The 27698-nt window shown below is 37.7% G+C and overlaps 1 protein-coding gene across 5 annotated transcripts in view; it reads left to right on the top strand.

Annotated features, from left to right (window-relative positions):
- Positions 1–14260, top strand: part of RPS6KC1 (ribosomal protein S6 kinase C1) — a 213201-nt gene extending 198941 nt beyond the window's left edge. For all 5 annotated transcript variants that reach the window (XM_081300200.1, XM_081300203.1, XM_081300199.1 and 2 more), the window contains one exon: positions 13312–14260. In XM_081300200.1, the coding sequence (XP_081156326.1) occupies positions 13312–13422 (111 nt within the window). In that variant the 3' untranslated portion in view covers positions 13423–14260. The remainder of the gene's footprint in view (positions 1–13311) is intronic.
- The last annotated feature ends 13438 nt before the right edge of the window (positions 14261–27698 follow it).

Raw genomic sequence — 27698 nt, 5'->3', positions numbered from 1 at the left:
CAAATTCTTTGTTTGCTACTGGCTGCCCATATCTTAAGCAAGTTACTTAATTTCCCTGAGCCTCTGTTTTCTCATCTATAAAAGAAATAATAATAGTAGCTATTTTTAGAGTTACAGTGTGTTAAATGAATTCACCTGTTAAGCACTTAGAACAATATCTGGCATGTGACAAGTGTTATGTGAATGTTTTTATTGTTGATAGGACAGAGTTGAAGATTCATGACATAATTTGTAATTGATGAACCACATATTTGAATTACAGAGCCGCTAATGTAAGAGTGAAGCAATTGCTGATGATATAGGTGAAAAGATTTTAAAATGTAGTAGACTGGCACAGAATAGGGAATCAATTTATATTTATTATACAAATAATGGAATTAATGAATGAATAAAAAGTAGAAACAAAAGAAAAAAAATAAAAGCTTTGTCTAACTGTGTTTTGATGGAATTTCCTGTATGTATAGCACCAGTAATATTGTAAAGAAATCATTTAAATATTTCAGTTAACCTTTGACTACATTCTGTGGAAAAATAAATTTTTGTCAGGGCAGTGAGTTTTTTATGGCTATGGCTACATGAAAGTTGGCAAATTCTCCCCCCCCTAAAAAAAATATAAAACTTGAAAAGAATTGGTAAAAACAGTCACTCAGTGATCTGGAAATTGATCAAAGGATACAGTAATCTGAAAAGTATTTATGTTTGAAAAATAGTTGAATTTTAGGAAAGAGGAGTGGAACTCTGGCATTCTTGACTCAATCTGTTCCATTCTCCCCTCCTTCTTTGGTCAGGTGCAGATTTCTGCCAGGGTGGGGGCAAGCCATGGGGACCAAACCCAGGGCTGCCTGAATGTGCATAGAAACAGGGAAAGGGCCCAGAGGAAAGTGTTAGCCAGGATAGACTTGGTTTAGTGACCCGAACTTTGAAAGCATTTTCTTGCTCACCAGCGGAGGACAGAAGCTTGAATGGCTGAAGCATTTGAATATAACCTCCACTCAGTCATTGAATGACCAGTTAGCTGTGCAGTCATGGGGAGACCCTGAGGAAGGTGAGCATAAAAATAAAAACTAGAAAAGAAAAAATTAAAGCAGCAGAGATGTCAGCAATTACACAATCCAGTACAGGGGTAGGTGGCTTAAAAGATTTACAGATCAAGCTGAAGAAAGCTACCAAAGAAACAGACCAACAGCAATAGTAATTTTCATGGGACAATATCAGACTCCAGAGTTGCTGAAATATATTATCTAAAATATCCTGTTTTCAGAAAAATGTAAAATAACACATATACAGAGACAAAAAAGTATGACTCATTCACAGGAAAAAAGCAACCAATAGAAATTGAATCTGAGTGTTCCCTGATTTTGGATTTAACAGATAAAGACATAAAAGCAGCTATTGTTAATATTTTCATGGAATTACAATAAATCACGTTCAAGAATTAAAAGTATGACAACAACGAATTAACAGAGATTCTCAATAAGAAGGTAAGAAATTGTATTTAAAGGAGTACTAAATAGAAGTGTTAAAGTGAAAAGTATAGTAAGTGAAATGAAAAATTCACTGGAGCAACTCAATAGAGAATCAAGAACTGAGAATTTGAGAAGAATCAAGGAACTTGAAGATAACTTTATAGTTATTATTCAACTGAAAAATACACCAATATACATAAAATGGGATTCCAGTAGGAGAGGAAATTGGGAAAGGAGCAGCAAAAATATTTCAACAAATGTGTCCAAAATGTCCACGTTTGATGGAAAACATTAATTTGTGCATCAATAAAACTCAAGACCTTACGTAGAGAACTAGAAAGCCACACTAGTCAACTGTTGAAAGAAAAAACAAAGGGGAAAAATTTTAAAGTACCAAAAAAAAAAAAGCAACTTATCATATAGAAGGAAGTATTCATGTCAGACTTTTTGTCAAAAACAGTAGAGGTCGGAAGACAGCAGAATGACATGTTGAAAGTGCTGGAAGGTATTAATAATCAACAAGAACTCAGCAAATTTATTTTTTAGAAATGAAGATGAAATAAAGACATTCTCAGTTTTAGAAAGAGTCAGGTAAGTCCTGGAGATTTACCTTATTAGAACTACTACAAGGATTCTTTTAGCATGAAAGGGAGTGACACCAGGTAGGAACGCAAATCTAAAAAGGAAACGAAGACACTGGAAATGGTGGATATGAGTTAATAGAAAATCCTATACCTTTTTTCTTATTTCTCCACATCTTTTAGAAGACATAAATTATATGTACCAATAAATCCATGCTGTTGGATTTATAACATATAGATGCAATGTTGAACATACGGTTTTCCCTCTGTATCTGTGGGTTCTACATCCATGGATTCAACCAACTACAGATCAAAAATTTTTCAGAATTTTTGAATGTCCTCTAAACAATATGGTGTAACAACTATTTTCATAGTATTTGCATTGTGTCATAGTAATTACCTATATTATAAATAATCTAGAGGTGATTCAAAGTATGTGGGAGGATGTACACAGGTCATATGCAAAAACTGTGCTGTTCAAAATGAAATGCACATCTCTGGGTTGTGAAATTCACTTTGGGTTCTGGAACCCCTGTGGACGATAATAATAGACAAAATAAGGGGGGGGGGAATTGGGCTAGAGTGTGAAAAAGTTTCTGCCTTTCACTGGAATTAAGTTAGTATTTTTCAGAGTAGATGGTAAACCCCACCCTCAGAAACAAAATAGTCAAAGAAAATTAGGAGAGGAGATAAATTGATACAGTAAAAAATATTTAAAAGAAGGCACTAAAGGAGGAACAAAAATGATGTATATAGAGAGAATGAGTAACAAAATGTCAAACATGATCTGCTACATCAATAATTACACTCAAAGTCAATGTGTGAACATGCTCACAAAAGGCAGTATTAACACTGATATAAAGTAAGATTCAACTGTCTTCTATGTACAAGATACATTTTAAATCCAAAGACACACAAGTAGGGCTAAAGAAAAAGGACAGGAAAAGATAACGCATGCAAACAGTAACCATAAGAACTGGAGTAACTCTCTTAAATATCAATAGAATGGGCATTAAAGAAAGAGAATTACTAGAAATTGACAGATGTTTCATAATAATAACAGGGTCAACACATAGGGAACTGGAGCCATTACAAATGCATATGCACTACTAATAGCCTCAAAATAACAACAAAATATGAATGAATTAGAAGGAAAGATAGAAAATTCAGTATTAATACATGAAGGCTTCAGACCTCATTCTTGATAATTGATAAAAAAATTATCAAGGATATAGAAGATTCAAAGAATGTTATTAAACAGTTATAACTGCCATATATAAAACATTATCCCCAGCACCTGCAGAATATATGTTCTTATTAAGTGCATATAAAATAGTCTCCAAGCTGGATCATATTAGGTTATAGAACAGGTTTCGTTTTGTTTTGTTTTGTTTCGTTTTGTTTCTTTATTTTCTTTCTCACCATGGATTGAACCCAGGGACATTTACCACTGAGTCACATCCTCAGCCATTTTTATTTTAAGACAAGGTCTTGCTAAGTTGCTTAGGTCCTTGCTAAGTTGCAGAGGCTGGCCTTGAATTTGTAATCTTCCTGCTTCAGCCTCCTGAGCCACTGGGATTACATGCATGAGCCACTGGGCCCAGCAATTTCAATATTTTTAAAAGGATTGAAATCATACATTGTACTCTGAACACAGCAGAGTTAAGTTAGAAATCAACAACAGAAAGAGATCTGCTAAATTCACAGATAATTGGAAATTAAATAATGTACTTTTAATATCTTATGAGTCAAAGAAAAAATTCCAGGAAAAGCTATAAGATGGGAATAGCTGAATGAAACTGAAAATACAGTATGTCAGAATTTTTGGAGTGCAGCTAAATCAGTTAATGAGGAAAGTTTATGGCTTTAAATACCTACATCAGAAAAAAAGAAATCAAAATTTAAGCTTAAATCTTAAGAAACAGTAAAAATCAACTATAAAAAGCAAAGTAAATCTTGGGCTGGGAATGTGGCTCAAGCGGTAACGCGCTTGCCTGGCATGCACCGGGCGCTGGGTTCGATTCTCAGCACCACATAGAAATAAAATAAAGATGTTGTGTCCACCAAAAACTGAAAAATAAATATTAAAAAAAAAATCTCTCTCTTCTCTCTCTTCTCTCTCTTTCAAAAAAAAAAAGCAAAGTAAATCTAAAGAGAACAAAGGAAGCAGAAATCAGTAAAACTGAAAAATGAGAGAAAAAATCAAGGAAATTAAAAGTTGGTTCTTTTTTTAAAAATTTTTATTGTTGGTTGTTCAAAATATTACATAGTTCTTGATATATCATATTTCACACTTTGATTCAAGTGGGTTATGAACTCCCATTTTTACCCCATATACAGATTGCAGAATCACATCGGTTACACATCCATTGATTTACATATTGCCATACTAGTGTCTGTTGTATTCTGCTACCTTTCCTATCCTCTACTATCCCCCCTCCCCTCCCCTCCCCTCTTCTCTCTCTACCCCCTCTACTGTAATTCATTTCTCCCCCTTGTATTTTTTTCCCTTTCCGTTCACTTCCTCTTGTATGTAATTTTGTATACCCCTGAGGGTCTCCTTCCATTTCCATGCAATTTCCCTTCTCTCTCCCTTTCCCTCCCACCTCTCATCCCTGTTTAATGTTAATCTTCTTCTCATGCTCTTCGTACCTACTCTGTTCTTAGGTACTCTCCTTATATCAAAGAAGACATTTGGCATTTGTTTTTTAGGGATTGGCTAGCTTCACTTAGCATAATCTGCTCTAATGCCATCCATTTCCCTGCAAATTCTATGATTTTGTCATTTTTTAATGCAGAGTAATACTCCATTGTGTATAAATGCCACATTTTTTTTAATCCATTCGTCTATTGAAGGGCATCTAGGTTGGTTCCACAGTCTTGCTATTGTGAATTGTGCTGCTATGAACATCGATGTAGCAGTGTCCTTGTAGTATGCTCTTTTTAGCTCTTTAGGGAATAGACTGAGAAGGGGAATAGCTGGGTCAAATCGTGGTTCCATTCCCAGCTTTCCAAGAAATCTCCATACTGCTTTCCAAATTGGCTGCACCAATTTGCGGTCCCACCAGCAATGTACAAGTGTACCCTTTTCCCCACATCCTCGCCAGCACTTGTTGTTGTTTGACTTCGTAATGGCTGCCAATCTTACTGGAGTGAGATGGTATCTTAGGGTGGTTTTGATTTGCATTTCTCTGACTGCTAGAGATGGTGAGCATTTTTTCATGTACTTGTTGATTGATTGTATGTCCTCCTCTGAGAAGTGTCTGTTCAGGTCCTTGGCCCATTTGTTGATTGGGTTATTTGTTATCTTATTGTCTAATTTTTTGAGTTCTTTGTATACTCTGGATATTAGGGCTCTATCTGAAGTGTGAGGAGTAAAGATTTGTTCCCAGGATGTAGACTCCCTTATTGTTTCTTTTGCTGAGAAAAAACTTTTTTAGTTTGAGTAAGTCCCATTTGTTGATTCTAGTTATTAACTCTTGTGCTATGGGTGTCCTATTGAGGAATTTGGAGCCCGACCCCACAGTATGTAGATCGTAGCCAACTTTTTCTTCTATCAGACGCCGTGTCTCTGATTTGATATCAAGCTCCTTGATCCATTTTGAGTTAACTTTTGTGCATGGCGAGAGAAAGGGATTCAGTTTCATTTTGTTGCATATGGATTTCCAGTTTTCCCAGCACCATTTGTTGAAGATGCTATCCTTCCTCCATTGCATGCTTTTAGCCCCTTTATCAAATATAAGATAGTTGTAGTTTTGTGGATTGGTTTCTGTGTCCTCTATTCTGTACCATTGGTCCACCCACCTGTTTTGATACCAGTACCATGCTGTTTTTGTTACTATTGCTCTGTAGTATAGTTTGAAGTCTGGTATCGCTATACCGCCTGATTCATACTTCCTGCTTAGCATTGTTTTTGCTATTCTGGGTCTTTTATTTTTTCATATGAATTTCATGATTGCTTTCTCTATTTCTACAAGAAATGCCGTTGGGATTTTGATTGGCATTGCATTAAACCTATAGAGAACTTTTGGTAATATCGCCATTTTGATGATGTTAGTTCTGCGTATCCATGAACAGGGTATATTTTTCCATCTTCTAAGATCTTCTTCTATTTCTCTCTTTAGGGTTCTGTAGTTTTCATTGTATAAGTCTTTCACCTCTTTTGTTAGGTTGATTCCCAAGTATTTTATTTTTTTTGAGGATATTGTGAATGGAGTGGTTGTCCTCATTTCCATTTCAGAGGATTTGTCGCTGATATACAGGAATGCCTTTGATTTATGTGTGTTGATTTTATATCCTGCCACTTTGCTGAATTCATTTATTAGCTCTAATAGTTTCTTTGTAGACCCTTTTGGGTCTGCTAGGTATAGAATCATGTCATCTGCAAATAGTGATAATTTGAGTTCTTCTTTTCCTATTTTTATGCCTTTAATTTCTTTCGTCTGTCTAATTGCTCTGGCCAGTGTTTCGAGAACTATGTTGAACAGAAGTGGTGAGAGAGGGCATCCCTGTCTTGTTCCAGATTTTAGAGGGAATGCCTTCAATTTTTCTCCATTCAGAATGATGCTAGCCTGAGGCTTAGCATAGATTGCTTTTACAATATTGAGGTATGTTCCTGTTATCCCTAGTTTTTCTAGAGTTTTGAACATAAAGGGATGCTGTACTTTGTCAAATGCTTTTTCTGCATCTATCGAGATGATCATATGGTTCTTATTTTTAAGTCTATTGATGTGGTGAATAACATTTATTGATTTCCGTATATTGAACCAGCCTTGCATCCCAGGGATGAATCCTACTTGATCATGGTGCACAATTTTTTTGATATGTTTTTGTATCCGATTCGCCAGAATTTTATTGAGGATTTTTGCATCTAGGTTCATTAGAGATATTGGTCTGTAGTTTTCTTTCTTTGAAGTATCTTTGTCTGGTTTAGGAATCAGCGTGATGTTGGCCTTGTAGAATGAATTTGGAAGTTCTCCCTCTTTTTCTATTTCCTGAAATAGTTTGAAAAGTATTGGTATTAGTTCCTCTTTAAAGGTTTTGTAAAACTCTGCTGTATACCCATCTGGTCCTGGGCTTTTCTTAGTTGGTAGTCTTTTGATGGTTTCTTCTATTTCCTCAATTGATACTGGTCTGTTTAGGTTGTCTATATCCTCCTGACTCAATCTGGGCAGATCATATGACTTAAGAAATTTATCGATGCCTTCACTATCTTCTATTTTATTGGAGTATAAGGATTCAAAATAATTTCTGATTATCTTCTGTATTTCTGAAGTGTCTGTTGTGATATTGCCTTTTTCATCCCATATGCTAGTAATTTGAGTTCTCTCTCTTCTTCTCTTCATTAGCATGGCTAAGGGTCTGTCGATTTTATTTATTTTTTCAAAGAACCAACTTTTAGTTTTGTCAATTTTTTCAATTCTTTCTTTTGTTTCGATTTCATTAATTTCAGCTCTGATTTTAATTATTTCTTGCCTTCTACTTCGTTTGCTGTTGTTTTGCTCTTCTTTTTCTAGGATTTTGAGATGAAGTATGAGATCATTTATTTGTTGTTTTTTTCTTTTTTTAAGGAATGAACTCCAAACAATGAATTTTCCTCTTAGAACTGCTTTCAATGTGTCCCATAGATTCCAATATGTTGTGTCTGTGTTTTCATTTATCTCTAAGAATTTTTTAATTTCCTCCTTGATGTCTTCTATAACCCATTGATCATTCAGTAACCTATTGTTCATTCTCCAAGTGATGCATGATTTTTCCTTACTTCTTTTATCGTTGATTTTCAGTTTCATTCCATTATGATCAGATAAGATGCATGGTATTATCTCTACTCCTTTATATTGTCTAAGAGTTGCCCTGTGACATAATATATGATCTATTTTTGAGAAGGATCCATGTGCTGCTGAGAAAAAAGTGTAACTGCTTGATGTTGGGTGGTATATTCTATATATGTCAATTAAGTCTAGGTTATTAATTGTGTTATTGAGTTCTATAGTTTCCTTATTCAACTTTTGTTTGGAAGATCTGTCCAGTGATGAGAGAGGTGTGTTGAAGTCTCCCATGATTATTGTATGGTGGTCTATTAGACTCTTGAACTTGAGAAGAGTTTGCTTGATGAACATAGCAGCACTGTTGTTTGGGGCATATATATTTATGATTGTTATGTCTTGTTGGTGTATGGTTCCCTTGAACAGTATGTAGTGTCCCTCTTTATCCCTTTTGATTAACTTTGGTATGAGTATGGACACTCCTGCTTGTTTCCGAAGTCCATATGAGTGATATGATTCTTCCCAACCTTTCACCTTCAGTCTATGTATGTCTTTTCCTATCAAATGCATCTCCTGTAGGCAGCATATTATTGTTGGGTCTTGTTTTGTGATCCATTCTACTAGCCTGTGTCTCTTAATTGGTGAGTTTAAGCCATTAACATTTAGGGTTATTATTGAGATATGGGTTGTTCTTCCAGCCATATTTGTTTATTTGTGTTACTAAACATGGTTTGTTTTCCTCTTTGATTATTTTCCCCCCTTTACTGTACTATCTCCCACTGTTGGTTTTCATTGTTATTTTCCATTTCCTCTTCCTGTAATATTTTGCCGAGGATGTTTTGAAGAGATGGTTTTCTAGCTGCAAATTCTTTTAACTTTTGTTTATCGTGGAAGGTTTTAATTTCATCTTCCATCCTGAAGCTTAATTTCACCGGATACACAATTCTTGGTTGGAACCCATTTTCTTTCAGTGTTTGAAATATGTTATTCCAGGATCTTTTAGCTTTCAGAGTCTGTGTTGAAAGATCAGCCATTATCCTGATTGGTTTACCCCTAAATGTAATCTGCTTCCTTTCTCTTGTAGCTTTTAAAATTCTCTCTTTATTCTGTATATTGGGCATCTTCATTATAATGTGTCTAGGTGTGGATCTCTTATAATTTTGCATATTCGGCGTCCTGTAGGCTTCTAGGATTTGGGATTCTGTCTCATTCTTCAAGTCTGGGAAGTTTTCTCATATTATTTCATTGAATAGATTGCTCATTCCTTTGGTTTGGACCTCTATACCTTCCTGTATCCCAATGACTCTTAAGTTTGGTCTCTTTATGTTATCCCATATTTCTTGGATGTTCTGCTCATGGTTTCTTAACAGTCTTGCTGAGCTGTCTATGTTCTTTTCAAGTTGAAATACTTTGTCTTTATTGTCTGATGTTCTATCTTCTAAGTGTTCTACTCTGCTGGTAGTATTCTCAATTGAGTTTTTAAGTTGGTTTATTGCTTCCTGCATTTCTAGTATTTCTGTTTGTTTGTTTTTTATAACCTCTATCTCCCTGTATAGTTGATCTTTTGCTTCTTGGATTTGTTTATGTAATTCATTGTCGAAGTGATCTTTCATTGTCTGATTTTGCTGTCTAATGTCTTCCTTGAGACTCCAGATCATCTGAAGCATGTATATCCTGAATTCTTTATCTGACATTCCATCTGCTGCAGCTATTACCTCTTCTAAAGTTGAGTTGACCTGCATTGCTTGTGGTCCTTTCTTTCCTTGTCTTTTCATACTGCTCGAGTTTCTTTCTGCTTGGTGAACTACAATAAACTATTGTGTTATTGAATTTTCCCCCTATATATTTATATTGCTCTTGTATAGTTGAAAAGTCTCCCTTGTAGGGGCGGGCGGCGGCTGTGCTCCTCCTCCAATTGGGGTGATCTGTTTACCACGCTGACGGGCCGCTGGGTCTGTTCTGCCAGTTGGTCGCAGGTCTGCCTACCTTGCAGGTGCGGGTGGCGGCTCTGCTCTGCCCTTACTCCAATTGGGGTGATGTGTCTACCACGCCAGCCGGTCACTGGGCCTGTTCCAGGCGCGGGAGGTGGCTCTGCTCTGCCCCTACTCCAATTGGGGTGACGTGACTACCATGCCGGCGGGCCGCTGGGCCTGTTCCGGGTGCGGGCGGCGGCTCTGCTCTGCCCCTACTCCAATTGGGGTGATGTGTCTACCATGCCGGCAGGCCGCTGGGCCTGTTCTGCCGGTCGGTTGCTGGTCTGCCTACCTTGCGGGCGCGGGCGGCAGCTCTGCTCTGCCCCTACTCCAATTGGGGTGATGTGACTCAAAAGTTGGTTCTTTTTTTAATGAATTAATGATTATACACTAGCCAATATTTATTAAATACTATGAGTCTAAGTACAACTATTTAGACATTTAATCTTCCTATCTATGATATAGATAGATAGCTATTTATAAATTAGAAATTTTTAAAATAATATTTTTATTGATGCAGTGTAATTATACACTATACATTGGGATTCATTACACCATATTCACACATGCATAATTGGAGAATCTCATACCTCAATACTTGCCTTTCATTTCCCTCCTCTTCCCCAATTTGCTTGCTGTACTATACTGATCTTCCTTCTATTTTTATTTTTTAGTTAGTGCTTGATAATTATTTAAACAGGCAGGACTCATAATGATATGTTCGTACATGGACCCCAGTACTTCCCAGTACCCCCCTCTCAATCCCCTTCCTCTACTCTTTTGAGTCTCCCTTCTGTTTTCATTAGATCACTTTTTAAAAATTGTTTCCTTCCCCGTACCTCCCCCTCTCTGGTTTCCACTTAGGAGAGAACACATTTGACCTTTGACTTTTTTTTTTTTTTTTGAGTCTGGCTTATTTTGCTTAGCATTATGTTCTTCACTTCTATCCAGCAAATGACAATTTCATTTTTCTTCATGGCTGAATAAAACTCCATTGTGTATACATACCACATTTTCTTTATCTGTTGATCTGTTGACATGTACCTCTGCTGTTCCCACAAGTTGGTTCTTTGAAAAGATCAGCAAAATTGGGAAACTTCAGTTGACTAGACTATACATGAAAAGCAAAGAACCTAGAGCACTCAGAACAATAAAGAGAAAAACAAAGTTGGAGGAGTTACACTAGCTGATTTCCACACTAACAGTAATTAAGACAAATACATGTTTTTAAGAAATGATGCTGGAAAATTAAATATTCACATGCTAAAACTAAAATGAATTCGCACCTTTACTTCATACCATATGCAAAAATTGACACAAAGTAGTTCATAGACCTATTTATAAGAGCTAAAACTATAAAAATTATAGAAGAAAATAAAAAATCTTATGACCTTCCTTGGGTTAAACAAAAGTTAATTATATATGATACCAAAAGCATGATCCATAAAAGGAAAATTTTATAAAATAGACTTTATTAAAATTAAAATCTTGCACACTTCAAAGACCATTAAGAGAATGAAAAGTCACAGACATGGAGAAAATATTTGCAAATCATGTACTTGTATTCAGAATATATAAAGAACTCTTTTTAAAAATTTGTTCTAATTAGTTATATGATGCAAAATCACACCAGTTGTGCAATCATACATGTACATAGAGAATAATGCCTGATTCATTTCACAATCTTTCCCCTCCAACCCCCCTTTCTCTCCCCTCACTCCCTTCTGCCCAATCCAAATTTCAAAGTTCCTTTATTCTTCATGAGCGCCCCCAGCCCTTATGGATCAGCACCCACATATATATCAGGAAAAACACTCAGTCTTTGGTTTTGGGGGATTGGCTTATTTTGCTTAGCCTGATATTCTCCAGCTCCATCCATTTCCCTGCAAATGTCATAATTTCATTCTTAGAATATATAAAGAACTGTTGAAACCCAATAAGACTATGGCATTTGCAGGTGTGACTTATCATTATGTACAGCCAGAGGAATGAGAAGTTGTACTCCATTTGTGTACAAATGCATTATACTGTCATGTATAACTAACTAGGAGAGAGAGAGAGAGAGAGAGAGAGAGAGAGAGAGAGAGAGAGAGAGAGAGAGAGAGAGAGAGATGATATTTCACCAGGGAAACTATGTGAATGCCCAATAAGGGCATGAAAAGATGCCCAATATTATTAGTCATTAGGGAATGCAAATTAAAGCCCTAATAAGAGATCACTAATACCCACTCAAAGGGCTGTTATCAAAAAGACCAAGTGTTATTGAGGTGTAGAGAAACTGAAACCCTTATACATTACTGATGGAAATGTAAATGGTATAGCACTTTGGAAAAATCTGACAATTTTCTTTAAAAATTTGCACAAACTTTCTATATGACCCAGCAATTCTATTCCCAGGAATGTACTCAAAAGAAATGAAAACATGTATCTACACAAAGTAATCTAATTTAATTATCCATTAAAACCCCAAACTGGAAAGTCCAGAGGTCCTTTAAATGGTGAATAGATTAACACAATTTATATCCAAACAGTGGAATACTCTTCAGAAATAAAAATTTTCTAAGGGAAGGAATCTAACTACAAAAGATACATATTCTATGATTCCATTTATGTGAAATGTTCAGAGAAGACATGATAGAGGCAGAAAATATACCACTGGTAGCCTAGTGCTGGGGATGGAGTGGGAATTAACTGTAGATGGCATGAGGAAATTTTTTGGGTTATAAAGTATCCTAAACTGGATCATAATCATGGTTGATCAATTCTGAGTTTACTAAAAATAGTTGAATTATATACTCTCAACAGATGAATTTTGTATTATATAGATTGTCCCTCCGTGAAGTTATTAAAACAAACATTTGAGGATACATGAATGTCTCAAGACATATTCTTCCAGCATGCCCAGGGTCCTTATATAATTGTATATGATTACTTTTATTCTCTAATATTAACAGTACTGTTGTGTATGACATTATTAACTTATTTTATATCTGATTCTTATTTCTGAGAAAATTAAAGTCATTCATTTATTGCATTGAATTATTTCATTTTAGCCAGGGTAATTTTAAAAAAAAGTTATTTAGGGATACAAATTACCTTATTGAGACTTTAGTTACAGTTTATTCCCAGTGCACTATAGTTAGGAATTGAAAAGACTTATTGTGTCTCCCAAACTTCTGAATCATGAAGGAAGTCACTGTCTGAGAGTGGAGTGCAATATTTAATTAGTGTCATTACTTTGGGAGTAGGAAATCGATCCCATCATACTATCTGAAGATGAGGGGAACATTACTCAGGGTCATGTTTCAAAACAGTTGAAAAGCTATAAGCTCAGTTCAGATATCCCACAGCCCTTCAGCTGAGGTGGTGTAGGACATAGCTCCCTTTCAAGAAAACATAGGCAGTTAGCTACATCAAGTCCATTTGTCACTGAGGTTGAATTTAGAAGTTCTCTCCTTTCATATATTTTGTTTTCCTCTGCTCTACTAGTTGGATTCTTATTACTCACTAAATCCTTCTCTTTTAGCTCTTGCAGTTCAACCCTCTGGAACGTCTGGGTGCTGGTGTTGCTGGTGTTGAAGATATCAAATCGCATCCATTTTTTACCCCTGTGGATTGGGCAGAAGTGATGAGATGAACACATGCAGGATGTTTTTCACACATTGTGATCTTCTCTGTACTAGGCATCTCCAGCACAAAAGCAGTCTCGCTCATTTATGGAGCACCAAAGCATTGGATAAAGACCTTTATTAGGAAATCAGGGGAAGAGCCGGGGTAAAAGTGATTCATTTACAGTTACCACCTGGACAAGATATTAGCTAATTTTGTCAGTGGGTATTATATACATGCCTTTAACCAAGGTATGAATTAATTTAATCTACATTTAGGATTGCAGTGCATTGCAGACCCAACTGAAATAGGAATGTCCTTCAAGAAGTTCCTCTGATTCAAAGCTCTACATGTAGGATTTTACTTGAAAGAAGTACCTTTACATGGCAGCTAAGAATGCCTTCTGCTAACCAGATTGGTTTCTAAGACCCAATTAATATTTACTGAATAATACACTAAAAGTGCTTCATGAACAGTGTCATCTGTGGGCTTAAAAATAGGAAAAAAATTATATATGTGGAATGTCTGAAAGGGAGCCTGTACCATAATGCTATATAGTTAATGCATTTGACTGTGGTCCCAGATTATTTCTGTGAGGAGAAGACACTTCATGTTGTGAGCTTTGAACTTTGTTGGTTAATACTGCTCATTAGAGAGGGTTCAGATAAACACTCACTTCTCTCTCAACCTCATCTTCCCCTGTCTTCCCATTCCTGCACCTTTTGCTTATTCTCTCATATTCTGTTCTTCCTACTCTTTTTAACACACGTGCAACAAAAAAGGGAAGGGAGTATTTATTCCCCAAATTGTGTCAATATAATAAGAACTAAGAAATCATGATATAAAATAAATGTGATAAAAATGTAGATGTGTCCTTTATTTAATAGCTTAAGATTTTAAAAAAAAAAACAACAACAATTTTTTCCCTGTTCCTTTCCTTTTGGAATGTTATCAGTTTCTACTGCTTGACTCCGTTTTACTTTTTAGGTTGGTACTATGAACCAAAGGGTCTCGTCTAAATGGAATTAACGTCAATCCTGTTTTATTACTTAAATTGATAAGATTTTTATATTTGAATTCCTGATCTGCTTGACATAATGTAGAAAGAATATTAGCATTAACACATCTCCAATCATTTTTACTTTTGTATTTGTAATTTCTTTATGTTGCTAAGATAGCTCCTGTAGTCATGCACTTTTTACAAAAATTCATACATATTAATGTGTTTTTTAAACTTTATCAAAAGAAGAAAGAGTAAGGCACTATTTCTAAGATAGAAGCCACCAGAAATAATTAAAATTTTCTTCTTCTTTTTTTTTTTCTTTTTTTGCAATGCTGGGAATCAAAACCAGGATCTCACACATGCTAGGAAGGCATTTTACCACTGAGCTACATCCCCAGACCCTGAAATTCTGTTTTTTTAATCTTTATAATTTTGAGATCTGTGTGAGAGCCCAGTACTCCTCCAAGAGCATCTGCACAGCATCCATCTGCCATCAACCAGGTCCTCCCATCAAATTAAATGGAAGCAGAAAATGCTTTAATGAAACAAAGGAAATGTGCAAGCACTTTTTCTTTTTCTCTTATCCTACTCCCCTTTTTCCTTTTTGGTCCCCTTATAACCTGAATCCCAGCTGAAGGGCTGCAACAACACCAGGTTGGGGAGCAGGTCACCAAGATCATAGCTCACTCAAGATGACATCACTCCCTGGAACTGCATTTCAACTCACCAGTCCCCTGGCGTCATAACAGGAACTCATGCAGGTGAGACCCAAGAGTGACTTCCTGTGTAAGACTAGTAGGAAATGTGCATGTACTTAGAGCTGGCTATTACAGAACTTCCTTCCAGAAGTGCCCTATGACATGAAAGTAGGACTTCACAGTTGAGGTGAAGATCCCTGCCCTACCACAGGATCTGGGACCCTGAATTCAAAGTACAGTTATGTCCACAGATGGTTGCTGTGTCAATCTGCTGACACATCCATTGCTACAATTTCTCCCCCTCTTTTCTCTCTGTATGTTTGATTGGAGCTTCATCATACTGGACATGAATCATTTTAGTAGTGAGCACAGGATACATGACTATGGAATGAAAGCCAAACTTTTTTTTAAATTTGATTATATATACATATTTTAAGCTGTAATGGTATGAGTGATACTGGCTTCTGTTTTTTGTTGTTGTTTATGTGTTTTATTTGCTTGTGCATGGGAGTGGAATATGGGTCAAAATCATGACAAATTACTATTTAGTATTTCTCATCTGATTTTTTATTAAAATAATAGATGTAATAACATTCACCATTTTACCTGTTTTTAATTGTATGATTCAGTAATAGCATTAAGCACATTCACATTTTTTTTTCTTTTGTTACTGGTTGAACCCAGTTCCCAAACCACTTAACCACTGAGTAGTATCCCCAGTCCTTTTTTATATTTTGTTTAGAGACAGGGTCGTGTTGAGTTCTTAGAGCCTTGCTAAGTTGCTAAGGCTGGTTTTGAACTCATGATGCTCCTGCCTCAACTTTTAGGGCTGCTGGAATTACAGTTGTGCGCCACTCACTGCACCTGGGCACCTGGCTACTTTCACATTTTTATGCGAACATCACAGCTATATTTACAGAACTTTTTTTTTTTATCATCCCAAACTGAAACTCTGTGTCCACTACACCATAACTTCCCATTCTCCTCTCTCAGCTCCTAGTAACCACCCTTCTTCTGTCTCTTTGAATTTGACTATTCTAGGTCCTTCCTATAAGTGGAATCATAACACTTGTTCTTTGTATACAATTTTCAAAGTTTATTCATTCTGTAACCTGTATCAGAATTTTCTTCCTTTTTAAGCTTGAATCGTACTCTGTTGTATGTATATACCATGTTTTTTTAGCCATTTGTCTATTAGTGGATCTTTGGGTTATTTTCACCTTTGGGCTCTTGGGAATAATGCTGCTATGAACATGGATTTACAAATGTCTATTTGAGTCTCTGCTCTCTCATTTGATTTTATATTTTTACATGAAATTACCAATGTCACTGACTGTTATTTCACTATATTCTTCATAGAAGAGCTTTCCCAGACAGGTTGGCAATTACCATTATGGTACAGTGACACTTATTTTAAGATGTGATGTGAAAATCTACCATTTCTATTTCACAGGTGGGTAAGTTAAGCTTCCTAAGAGTAAAAACACCATTATGTTAGCAGTTTGCTTTAACTGTGACAGGAGTTAATATTATTGAAGACAACAGTCTCTTTAACTTATTTTTTTACAATAGCAATTCTTTTTGAAAGTTTCATTTTATTTTTGATATCTAATCATTATATATACTGATGGGGTACAATGTGATATATTGTGGAATGATCAGATTATTAATGAACATCCATCACCTCACAATTATTTCTTTGTGGTGAGCACATTTTAAATATATTCTTAGTGGTTTTGAAATATTCATTGGTATTTACTACAGTCACCATGCTGTGCGATAAATGAACATATTCCTTCTGTTTAGCTGAAACTTTGTGCCTTTGTCCAGTGTCTCCCCTTGGCCTGTCCAGCCTCTCCTTCTGGTAACCAACACTCTGCTTTCTACTTCTATGAATTAATTGAACCCTTGATAATATATTCAAACCTTTGTTTTAAACAGCTATGATTCCTGTTGTGTTTTTACTCTCAGACTTTTCCTATCCTGTTTCAGAGTCAGTGGGAACCAAGATTGAGTTTTGCTTTCATGCAGTGCAGGTACTAAAGAATATAAAATTTATAGATAACACTCACGTATGGCAAGTAAAATAACACTGTGTTAGTCCCCGTACATAGTATGCCTTGGTTCAGTTCACTTGCTCAGATGTTAGGAATATAGAGAGAAGTCTGACCGAAAGGCTTTTTGCCTCCCAAGGGGCCCTTATGGCATCTTCATTAGACTTACTTGGGAATTACTTCATAGTGAGGCCAAAGACTAAGACTGATCATATTTCTTCCTTAGAGGAGTTGATTTAACCTTTGGTATATCTAAATGTGGTGGGTAATGGAGCCTGGTATTTCAAGCTCTTTCTTGGAGGATTATGGAATATAATAGAGAGTTCTCTAGTGGTGCCCTGGTCATGTCTCTGTGACTAATTAGCCTTATAAACTTATTCAAATCACACTATATTCTGGACCTGTTCTCTCACCTGTAGAATAAAAGGGTAGGTGAGTTCTGAGCTCTACAAGTATCTGATGGAATTTCTGTTTTTCAGAGTGAACTAATACTATAAACCAACATTGTACAAAGACAAGGTTAATGAAAATCTTAAATTGGTATTTAACTGTTTTCTTATAATTATTTTTCTAGTAATCTCAGAGGCTTGGGCTATTGCCATAAATCTGCTCAGTAGCATAGCCCTTGGGGGTTATGTGGCTATAAAAATTATAAATAGGGTGGCATTTTAGGAGGTTATTTCTCCGTTAGCTCTACACTGGGAAAGGAGAGTTGAAGGTCCAGATAGGAGTACGCGAGGGTGAAAGGAGGCCAGGGCACACCTACATTTGCTCACTTCTTGGACCTTTCTCAATAACTGTGGTGGTATTTCTACCCCTGTTGCCCTCATCTATCATATTTTATGTGTTTATTTGACTCAGTCCTTTGGCAGGCATATTCAGAGTACAAAATTGATACTTTCTGTTGCTATTTAATGCAGGACATTAACCTCTACCAGTCTAGGTAATTTGGAGTTTTGAGTATTTGATGTCTACTCAGCTCATTTGAAGGATTTCATCTTAAGCCCTCATATTGAAGGGTTACTGAATGGCAAAAGCCGTCAAGTCAGCTCTTTCTAAATAAAGTTGTAAACATAACAGCAGGAGGGAAGTGGGAAGCAGAGTCCTTCAGGTTTTTGTGATTTGGCATTACTTATTCTCTCAAAAACAGTAAATAGGAAACCAGAGAACAAGCTTCCTTTTTGGTAAGATTTCCAATTGGGTGATACGTAGTCAGATGGTATGACCTTACCTTTGGGTTCCTGTCATATGATTTCTTCCCTTAATGGAGGTATCTCATCTAAAGGAGAAGTAGAGGCAGAGAAAATTTGCAGAGGTATAAGAGAGAAAGTCACTTGAGTGAGGCGGTTCAGGGAAATGGAGCGGAGCATGTGTCCCATGCTTTGGCCTAAGTGTCTGGATCAAGAAACTGCCTTCTTTGTTCAGCTGGTTTAAAGTTGCTCCTTTTTCAGGAAGAGGTAGGCAGAGACTGAAACTATTTATTTCCATTAGCCCAGGAAGAGATGGACGGCCTGCCTTTGGAAAGGATGCTGGTCTAGAGTCAGCTCTGTCTCCTTGCTGAAGGCAGCTGTCGAGACTGGTCGTGAAAGGAGAGGCCAGAGAGTGTCTGAAGGAGGGTACTGTGGTTTCTTTGGGGCGGGAATGCCTCTTACTGCATGTGGCAAATAAGAACGACAAATGAACCAGCTTTGGGGTACACTTAGAATTGCTGGTGTCCTGTTCTTCTAAATCTCAAAATTTTTGCATATCACAAAGTTAACTCAGCCTGGCCTGGAGGCACATGCCTATAATCTGAGAGACTCAGGAGGCTGAGGCAAGAGCATCACAAGTTCAAGGTCAGCCTCAACAAGTTAGTGATATCCTTTCTCAAAAAATAAAAAGGATTGGGTCAGAGGTAGAGCACCTCTGAGTTTAATTTCTAGTACTGGGGGGGAAAAAGTTAACTCTTGTAGGAATATTGATCAAATTCTTCTAAAGCTTAGGTATTTAGTAGTATTAAGAATTCAGAAGGCAGAAGTTTGATCACCCCACCCAAAGAGTATCAACAGGGACAGTGAAGGGATTTGAGCTTCTTTTAGACCTGTAATGACCAAAATGTGATATTGTCCTGGTCACACAGGGGATGTATATAAAAAAGGAGGTTTGGTGTTGGCAAAACATTAAAAAAGTTATACAACACTTTGGTTTCTCAGGATCGTTCTAGAAAGAAAATGCTTTAGATATTTGAAGGATCTGTTTTTAGTATAAAGATTCTGAATGACTAAGAAAACTTTAAAACTGGACTCTTCCCCTTATAATGAGCTCCTTCTGCTCTCATTTCTTCCTCCCTTCATCTCCGCTTCATCTGTCCCTCTCGCCCCATTATGAGCTTATCTGGTCACTGAACAAAAGACATGGTACCTGCCTTCAAGGACCTTGTAAAACACAGGGGGAAGAGAGAAGCATAAATAACAAGTAGGGCAGAATGTGGTAGGGTTATAAGGAGCATTAGAAAAGAGAGATCTGAGGAGCTGCAGGAAGCATTCCTGTAGTGGAGCAGGACCTTGAAGTGTAAATAGGATTTTTAAATATAAGGTGTTTTTTTTCCCTCCCGTGTTTTGTTTGGGAAGAGGAAAGTTTCCAGGGGGACACAACAACAAAAACAATTGCATACAAAGACAGGGAGATAGGAAAAGGGGAAGCTGTGGGGATTCTGTTTTGGCTAGGTTGTAGGTGTATGAATTTGAAAGGTAGGTTGGGGCCAGGTTAAATGCCATGCTGAGACATTTGGACTTCATTCTCTAGGTTGTGGGGAACTAGAGAAGGTTTTTAGCTGGCATTATTACAGCCTGCTGTTGAAAAGATAATTTTAGGGTTAGAATGAAGAATAAATTGGAAGGAAAGAGATTAGAGACAGAGCAGTTAGGAGTTATTGCAGAAATTCAGGCAAGAGATAAAGCCTGAGTGAGGTGTTGGAATATAAAAGAGGGGGTCCATAATCACCCTCTTGTCTGTTTCTCTCAAGTGTGCAGAGTCGAGTTTCCCTATCAAATAATTGCTTTCCTTTTTTCTTGAAACCAGTTTATACCAGGAGATTATGGGTTGTTGTTTGTAGACTCACTCCCAAAGAATCACCTGGGACAAAATCCAGGAGAGTTTCTGTCCTTCCCCCCTGATTGCTAATGATATTCACTGTGCATGGATTCAGACTCCTGGGGCCCAGCTCACTCCTTTCATCACATTATGGTACTTCTCACATTTTACTTTTAAGTTTTTGGCATTGCTGGGCATTGACCCAGGGCCTTCTGTATGCTAGGCAAGTGCTCTACCATTGAGTCACATTCCCAGATCTCACATTTTGCTTTTAAATCATTGGTTTGCTATCTATTTGGATAGTGTTCTGAGCTTTGCTCTTAGAAGACATTAAGTCTTGCTGTCTGACTTCTCTTTTGGTATCAGACCTTGCACATAATTAGTGTTTCTCAAAAAGAGATTTCCAATCTGGATCAAGGAAATGATTTTTAACCCTCTTGGAACTTTTTGGTGTGTGTGTGTGTGTGTGTGTGTGTGTGTGTGTGTGTGTTTGTGTGTTTTAATCTTTTTTGGAATCAGGGGTCAAACCCAGGGAACTTTAAGTTTTACAAAAATGAAAAAAAAAATCCCTAGACTCCCACCATCATCCCCATTATATGGGAATGAATTAGAAATGCAAGCTTCTGTCTTCATACCAATCCTACTGAATTAGATCTCTGAGGGCTGTCATGGTAATCTATTTTGTAAGCCCTCCAGGTGATTCTGATATATGTTCAAATTTGAGAACCACTGGTTTAGTTTAACTTGAGCATATTGCCTCTGCATGGATTAATTTCCCTCTCTGTGGCTTGTGTTTTGAATTTGAAGACATTCCCAACACTTAATGTAATTCCTGGGAGACTGGCCCTGGGAGCCCTTGTTTCAATGGGAAAGGTCAATTGATAGAAGATTAGGAATAAAGACAAGAAAGAAGGGAAAAGGCAAAAGGAGCAGACAATTGGATAAAGAGAAAATTGGTGGAGTGGGGTGGATCTGTTTCCTAAAGAGACCCAGCCATGACAATCATAGTCACCTTCAGAGACAGATTCTATTGTCTCTGGTCCCACCCCACCCCCTTTGGTGATAGGTGGCATAAATATCAAATTAAAATGATAATTCTCTTGCTTACTTGTATATTGTGGTGTTTTTGGTTTTTCTCAAGCAAAGTCACAGTTAAAATTCAGTGTTTAAGTCCCTGCATTATTCAAAATCAGAATGCAAAAACTCAAAACCAAGTTTGGGAAAGATACCAGAATGTTCTCATTGGATTCTGACAGTGAAGCATTGACTACTGTGTTTTCTTTAGAATTGGAGGACTCAGCTGGTGATGCCTTTTGGAGAAGCTTGGTTTTTACCTTTTGCAAATGACATCAAGCTTCACAGTAGTCAAGTGAAATTAGATGTTCCCTGAAGGTTAAGTGTGGGGGGCAGGGTGAGGGGAATATGGCTGATTCATTATTTCATTTTAAGAATCTTTTGTTTATAAGTGCCAAGAATATTAGCTGACATTGTCAATAAAGTGTATTTTGATCAAGTATATATTTGACTTCTCAATAAGCACCTGCATAATGTTCAGATAATTCTGTTTTCAATAGGTAGGATTTTATTGTCTGCAGTTGCTTTGATTCTGTGCTGGGTCTGGACTCAGCCTCAGTGGTAATGTGTCCTTTCTTTAAAAAAAAAAAAAATGCCAGTATAACCTAATCCACCTTAGATAGGATATGCTTTGTTTTATCCAGTGATGGGCAAAGCTTCTCTGTAAGTGCTCCCCCAACCACACCCTGTTTATAAACAGAGGCACACCAGTTATGTCTGGTTAGGGGATATGGTCTCGGGTAAACAAAGTTTGACCCAAAGGGAATCAACACTCCAGGAGTGAATGACCTTTGGGGCTCTTTCCCCAATGTGATCACAGAGTCTTTCAACCCTGTAAGTCGGCCTCTTATTCTTACTAGCTCACGAGACCTGTCATGCAAGTGTAAGGCCCTGAGCAATTCTTGCCACACATGTGATATGAAGCAAAGGGGACACTGGATAGATAGATATTTTGAGAAAGAAAGACTGGTATTTGCTTTTTATTCTCTCATCTCTTACTTCAAACCCCAAATTTACATTCAACTCCCTCCTTCTGGGCTTCGCCGCATTGGATATGACTAGAGCAGGACCCGGAAGCCTGCCAGGCTGGTATCACCTTGCATCAGAAGACACACAAGGCATGAGGCTGCCTTTGAGTGTACCCCATTGCTGTGAGGTGAACACCTCTGATCACACCTTCCCTGGTTTTCGGGTCCCCTTGAGGCTGTGGTCGGAATCTTTGCCTCACTGTTGGCTATTCAGTTGGCCTTGCTGGCGCTGGTAAATCTTGGCACCCAAAAAGCAGGGAGCGACAGCTATCCTGATGTTGCCACTCTGTCCCTCTGCTGCAGATTTAAGCTGTATCCCGTAGCTTATCTCCACTGTGGGCTATCATGATTTGAGGGAGAGAGGAGGGAGAGCAGTTGCTGCTTGCTGCAGCTGTCTCCTTTTGAATCAACCACCCCCATTCCCCAGGTGCCAGAACAACTCGCCGGGTTTAGAATGCTCCCCATCTCTACCTCTCCCGCCCATTGCAGCCTTGGTAGCAGCTTTCCAATAAGTCTTTTGTTGTGGAAGCTCTAAATCCATGGTAGGGAAATTACCAAGAGACTCTTCCACAGTCTGCCCTCCCTCCCCTTGCTCCGTCTCTTTCTTTCCCTCCTTTGTCTCCTTCTGTAGCTAGGGTCAGAATCCCTAGCCAGACTGAGAACATGGTTGCTATTCCAGGACCCAGATGCCAATATGTGGCAGCATCTGGCTTATTGGCAAGCGCTGCCGGCAGTTGTGCTGGCTGCTTCAAGGCCTGTCATGTGGCCCAGCCTGCTGATGGGGGCCCTGTCACAAAACAGAGTTTCTTTGAGAATATGGTTTCAACCAAGGAGCCCACCAGAAAACAATGGGCCGTGCGGAGAGGACATGAATTATTGGGCAGGGTGACTGCGGACTGTGGCTTTGATGCTGATCCTCGACCTGTTTTGCAAAAAATCCCTGTTTCATGTTTTGGAGCCAGCTCCTTGTGTAACCTTACCTTCTTGTGCTGTTAGTGTTTCAGGTGCCTTAAGGCATGGAGCTCCTTGAAAGAGAAACACAAATCACTAAAAATGTTGAGATAAAATCCTGCTCCTCAGAGGCGCCTGTTTGGCACGGGGAGCGCATGATAACAGCTTGCTTTAGAAAGGTGACATTTCTGCTGAAGGCTGAATAATAAAAAATGCATTTTAAAAACTCAGCTCTTCCGTGTCTTCTGATGGTTGACTTTTGAAGTGAAGGCCATTTCTTCGATGTGAAGGGTCTTTTTTGAGGCTAGCCCTCAACCACGGGCACATTAACTCTTGTCATCATTGATGAGACAGAGGAGCCTTTTAAATTAATTATCACATAGCAGGGCTTTAAATATTTTTCTCAAGGTGCAAACACTGAATGCTCAGAGTGTGTTAACACTCACTGTCCAAGGCATGGAAGGGGCAGAGAGGAGGATATGAAGAACACACGGTTCCTGCCTTCAAGGATACAGGTCATTGGTGATCAGATTACATATGTTTCCATTATTTGATTTCTTCCTCACAGTCTATACAATTGGACAGAACAAATGATCTGTATTTTGCAGATGGGGAGACCAAGATCCTGAGAAGTGGATTCATCCCAGTTGGCGCTGCAAGCTGAAAGGAGCTGGACTAGGTGGTTGCAGTTCTCCCAGAGTGGAGCTGTATTGGATTCTTGGTTATCAACTCCTAAGAGCACAGGGGCTGTGTCTTCGGCTTTTTGCAACTTTGCCCCAATAAGCAACCTCTGCTACCATGGTTCCCTCTTAACACATCTCCCCCTGCAAACACGCTGTAATGCCAGGGCTCTTTGCAAAAATGAGACCTGTGATTGGCTACAGAGGGAGTCAAGAGGAAGCAAAAATTAGCCTGAATTAAAAGATCATGATCTTGGGAAGATGGTGATGATGGTAGCAATATATTGCCCACTTTGTCCTATGTAAAAATTCGGAGCAACTAGGTAGCACAATCAAAAATTCATAGACAACATTTGCAACAACACTAGGTAACAAGGTACCATGGATCCTAAAATACAAGCAGCTGGGGATGAAATACTTGCACAGTATGTGAGGGACAAAAGGAAGGAGCAGTGTAGCTTTGGACTTGACCTGAGAATAGGAGAACCCCAAATAGCAATTGGTCTTCACTGGGAAGTTCAGTGGGTGAATCTGAGAACAGCAGCTGGAGGTGAAAGGTGTGTTGCCTGCTCTGTTAACACCTGGCGAGTGCAAAGAGCTAGGGATAAGAGAGATTAAAGGGGCTGGCCTTTGAACTCTTGAAATTGACCTGCCAGAACTGCCTTCTAGCACAGGGCCCTACACGGAGGAGCACCTGCTGAGAATGGAATTGAAAGTGAACAGGATGAGGACAAGAGAAAGGTCCAGATCAAAGGAAAGGAAGAGTAGTCAGGAAATCTCAGAGAGCAAGAGGTCAGACTTTTTTTTTTTTTTTTTTTAAACACTTCACAAAAACAACAGAAGAGGGAGCTCTGTGAAATTAGAAATTTAACCCACATCATTCTCATAGTTTAGGAAAACTAATTTCACATAAAAACACACAACAGAAAAAAAGTCAACATCAAGTCCTGTGGAAAAATATTAAAAGGCAAAAGAGAATTAGGAACAGAATAATATCCATGCAATGAAAACATTCCAGGAAAATGTGCCCACAGAACAGATCGAAACTAATTTACTATTTCCAAATGACCTGAAAGACTTTTTAAAAAATTACATAAGACTTTAAAACATAATTAGAATACTCAGAAATGGGATGACAACTCGGTCAAAAATTAGAAATAAAAGATTTTTTTTTTGATTAGAGGGGCCAAAAGGGTGAAACAGATAATGCCCTACTAGATAAACTGACAAGGAAATTGATTAACTGACTGACTGCAGCTCTGGGGATTAAATCGAGGGGCACTACCACTGAGCTACACTCCCAGCCCTTTATTTATTTATTTATTTTTTAATTTTGAGACAGTGTCTCACTAAGTTTCTGAGTCTGGTATCGGACTTGTGATCCTCCTGCCTCAGCATCCTGAGTTGTTGGGAAAATCCTATAACAGGCATGTACCACCGTGTCTAGCCTGACAAAATTTTTAAATAAAAGAATTCAGAATTCAAGAGAAAGTGCTAAATATTGAGGTAGACAACATGGAATATATAGTTAGTAGAAGATCACAAAGATAACCAAAGCAAGGGAAGTGAATCTAGTAGAGAATGTATTGTAGGCAACTCACATGAAGAGAAAGGAATCAGCATAAAAAATTAAAGAATTAAATAGTTGCCTATAGAACTATGAGTAAAGGAGGACTAAGAAAAGAGAGTAGATAGTGTGTAATGGTTACCTGCTCTGAGAGTATAGATGTAGAGCCAATGGACAAAGGAGGGAGAGCACATGCAAGTTTTTGAGTAGTGATCATTCTTGGTGATGTCAGTATTGTCATTTTGAGACTATAGCTATGTAATGCTGTATTATGATCTGAATGTTGGTATTCCCACAAAATTCCAGTGTTGGAACTTAACACCTGATGTGACAGTACTAAGAAGTAGGGCCTTGGGGAAGTGATAAAAATGAGGAATGGGATTAGTGTCTTCATATAAGAGGTTGATGGGAGCTGCCTAGCCCCTCCCACTGTGTAAGGAAGCTGAAAGAGGGGCCATTTTGAAAGTGGAGAGTAAGCCTTTTGACACCACATCTGCTGGTGTCTTGGTCTGGATCTTCCCAGCCTCTGAAACTGTAAGCAATAAACTTTTATGGATTATAAATTAACCAGTATAAGTTATTTTGTTATAGCAGGAAGGACAGACTAAGAAGTGGGACAACATGAGTAAGTAATACTGGAAAGTTGTAATTATATCATTCCCTCTGCTTTTAAGAATCAGGATTTTCAGAACGGAAGAAAGGAGATTGCACCAATGTAGAGAAGCCGTTAAGTAAAAACTGTAATATTGAGTTTTAATTGAAAGTCTCGATATAAATTTGTGAGGCATTTTTATCTTTCCTTTTTTAATTTAAATTTATTTCTAACGGATACACAGAGACATAACAATTAATTGATTCAGTCTTTGAATCAATAACATTTCCTGGTTGTTCCACTGAAAACCCTTAGAAAAAATGTCCAACTTAGCAGAGTGCATCTTCAGCTCCCAGATTGGGGTTTTTTAAATTCCATTTCCCTTGATATGTAAATTACTCCTCAAAAATGAACATGCAATAGAAAATATTATTATATCCGTGTTATGAAATAAAGTCTGTATACAAAGAAAAATAAATAAATAAATACAATTTCCCTCTAATAGGAATAGGGCTTTTTCAGAAATAAATCTGGTGCTGAAAATTTACCAAAACAAGCTAGAACATCTTATAACAGATAATACGGAGATTTCCAGGGTCTTCTGTCTTTAAAGACTTCTAGGGTTCCTGTCAAAGACTTCAGAGCCTCCTACTAGCCAAAGATGGGATGGTTTGATCATGATAAAAATCAAAACCTATCATCTGTGTTAAAATCCAGGACTCATAATGATATTAAAGCAAACTGATCACTTTTGGAGAATTATAAGGGACCAATTCATCTCCTTGAAAACTGGAAAATAGAAATCAAGCATTTACTTTTTTTTTTTAAAGTGAACTGTACCACGGGTTCCAAATAGTAAGAGTGTCTTTATAATAAACTCTTTCAGCTACAGAATGAAAAAAAAAAGTAATAATAGAATATTGCCATTTTTGCAACCACCAGCATTAGGACTCAGGCATTAAGTATCAATGGCTGCTAGGGAAAAGAAAAGCCATAAAGGAAGGCCAACCAGGCACACTCTTCCTACAGTGTTTCCCGGCACCACCTATAGTCTTGCTGAAGGGCTCCAATCTGGGTCTGAACCTGAAGTGGCTGAGCTGTCGATTTGCAAGGAATCCAGAGCACATTGGAATGTGCTGAACTCCATCTGATACTGCAGTGGGCAGCTTCAGGGCACAAAGCCTGGGTTCTTAGGCAGATAATTTGTAAAGAAATAAAAATTGTATAGAAGAAAACTTAGGCTAACCCCATAACATTTTTAAGAAAGGCAAGAGTAATGTCTAGAGTTGTACATTTAGGTGAAAATTGATTTTTAAAATGCAAACTTTCCTATAACAGGATGATTGCTGCTTTTAGAAAAGGAAGTTTATGATTGGGTGGGCATATAGAGGAACTTCTGAGGTTCCTGTATATATGCATGTGTTCATGTAAATATTTTTTTTATGTGTAATACACTTCTCTTTTTGTATTAGGGATTGAACCCAAGGGCTCTTAACCACTGAGCCACACCCCCAGCCCTTTGTTATTTTTATTTTTTAATTTAGAGACAGGGTTTCATTAAGTTGCTTAGGGCCTTGCTAAGTTG

Source organism: Spermophilus citellus (assembly GCF_964194105.1).
Source record: "Spermophilus citellus genome assembly, chromosome: 6".
Classification (NCBI taxonomy): domain Eukaryota; kingdom Metazoa; phylum Chordata; class Mammalia; order Rodentia; family Sciuridae; genus Spermophilus; species Spermophilus citellus.
Note: the sequence above shows the minus strand (reverse complement) of the source record. Positions and strands in the feature narration are given on the sequence as shown.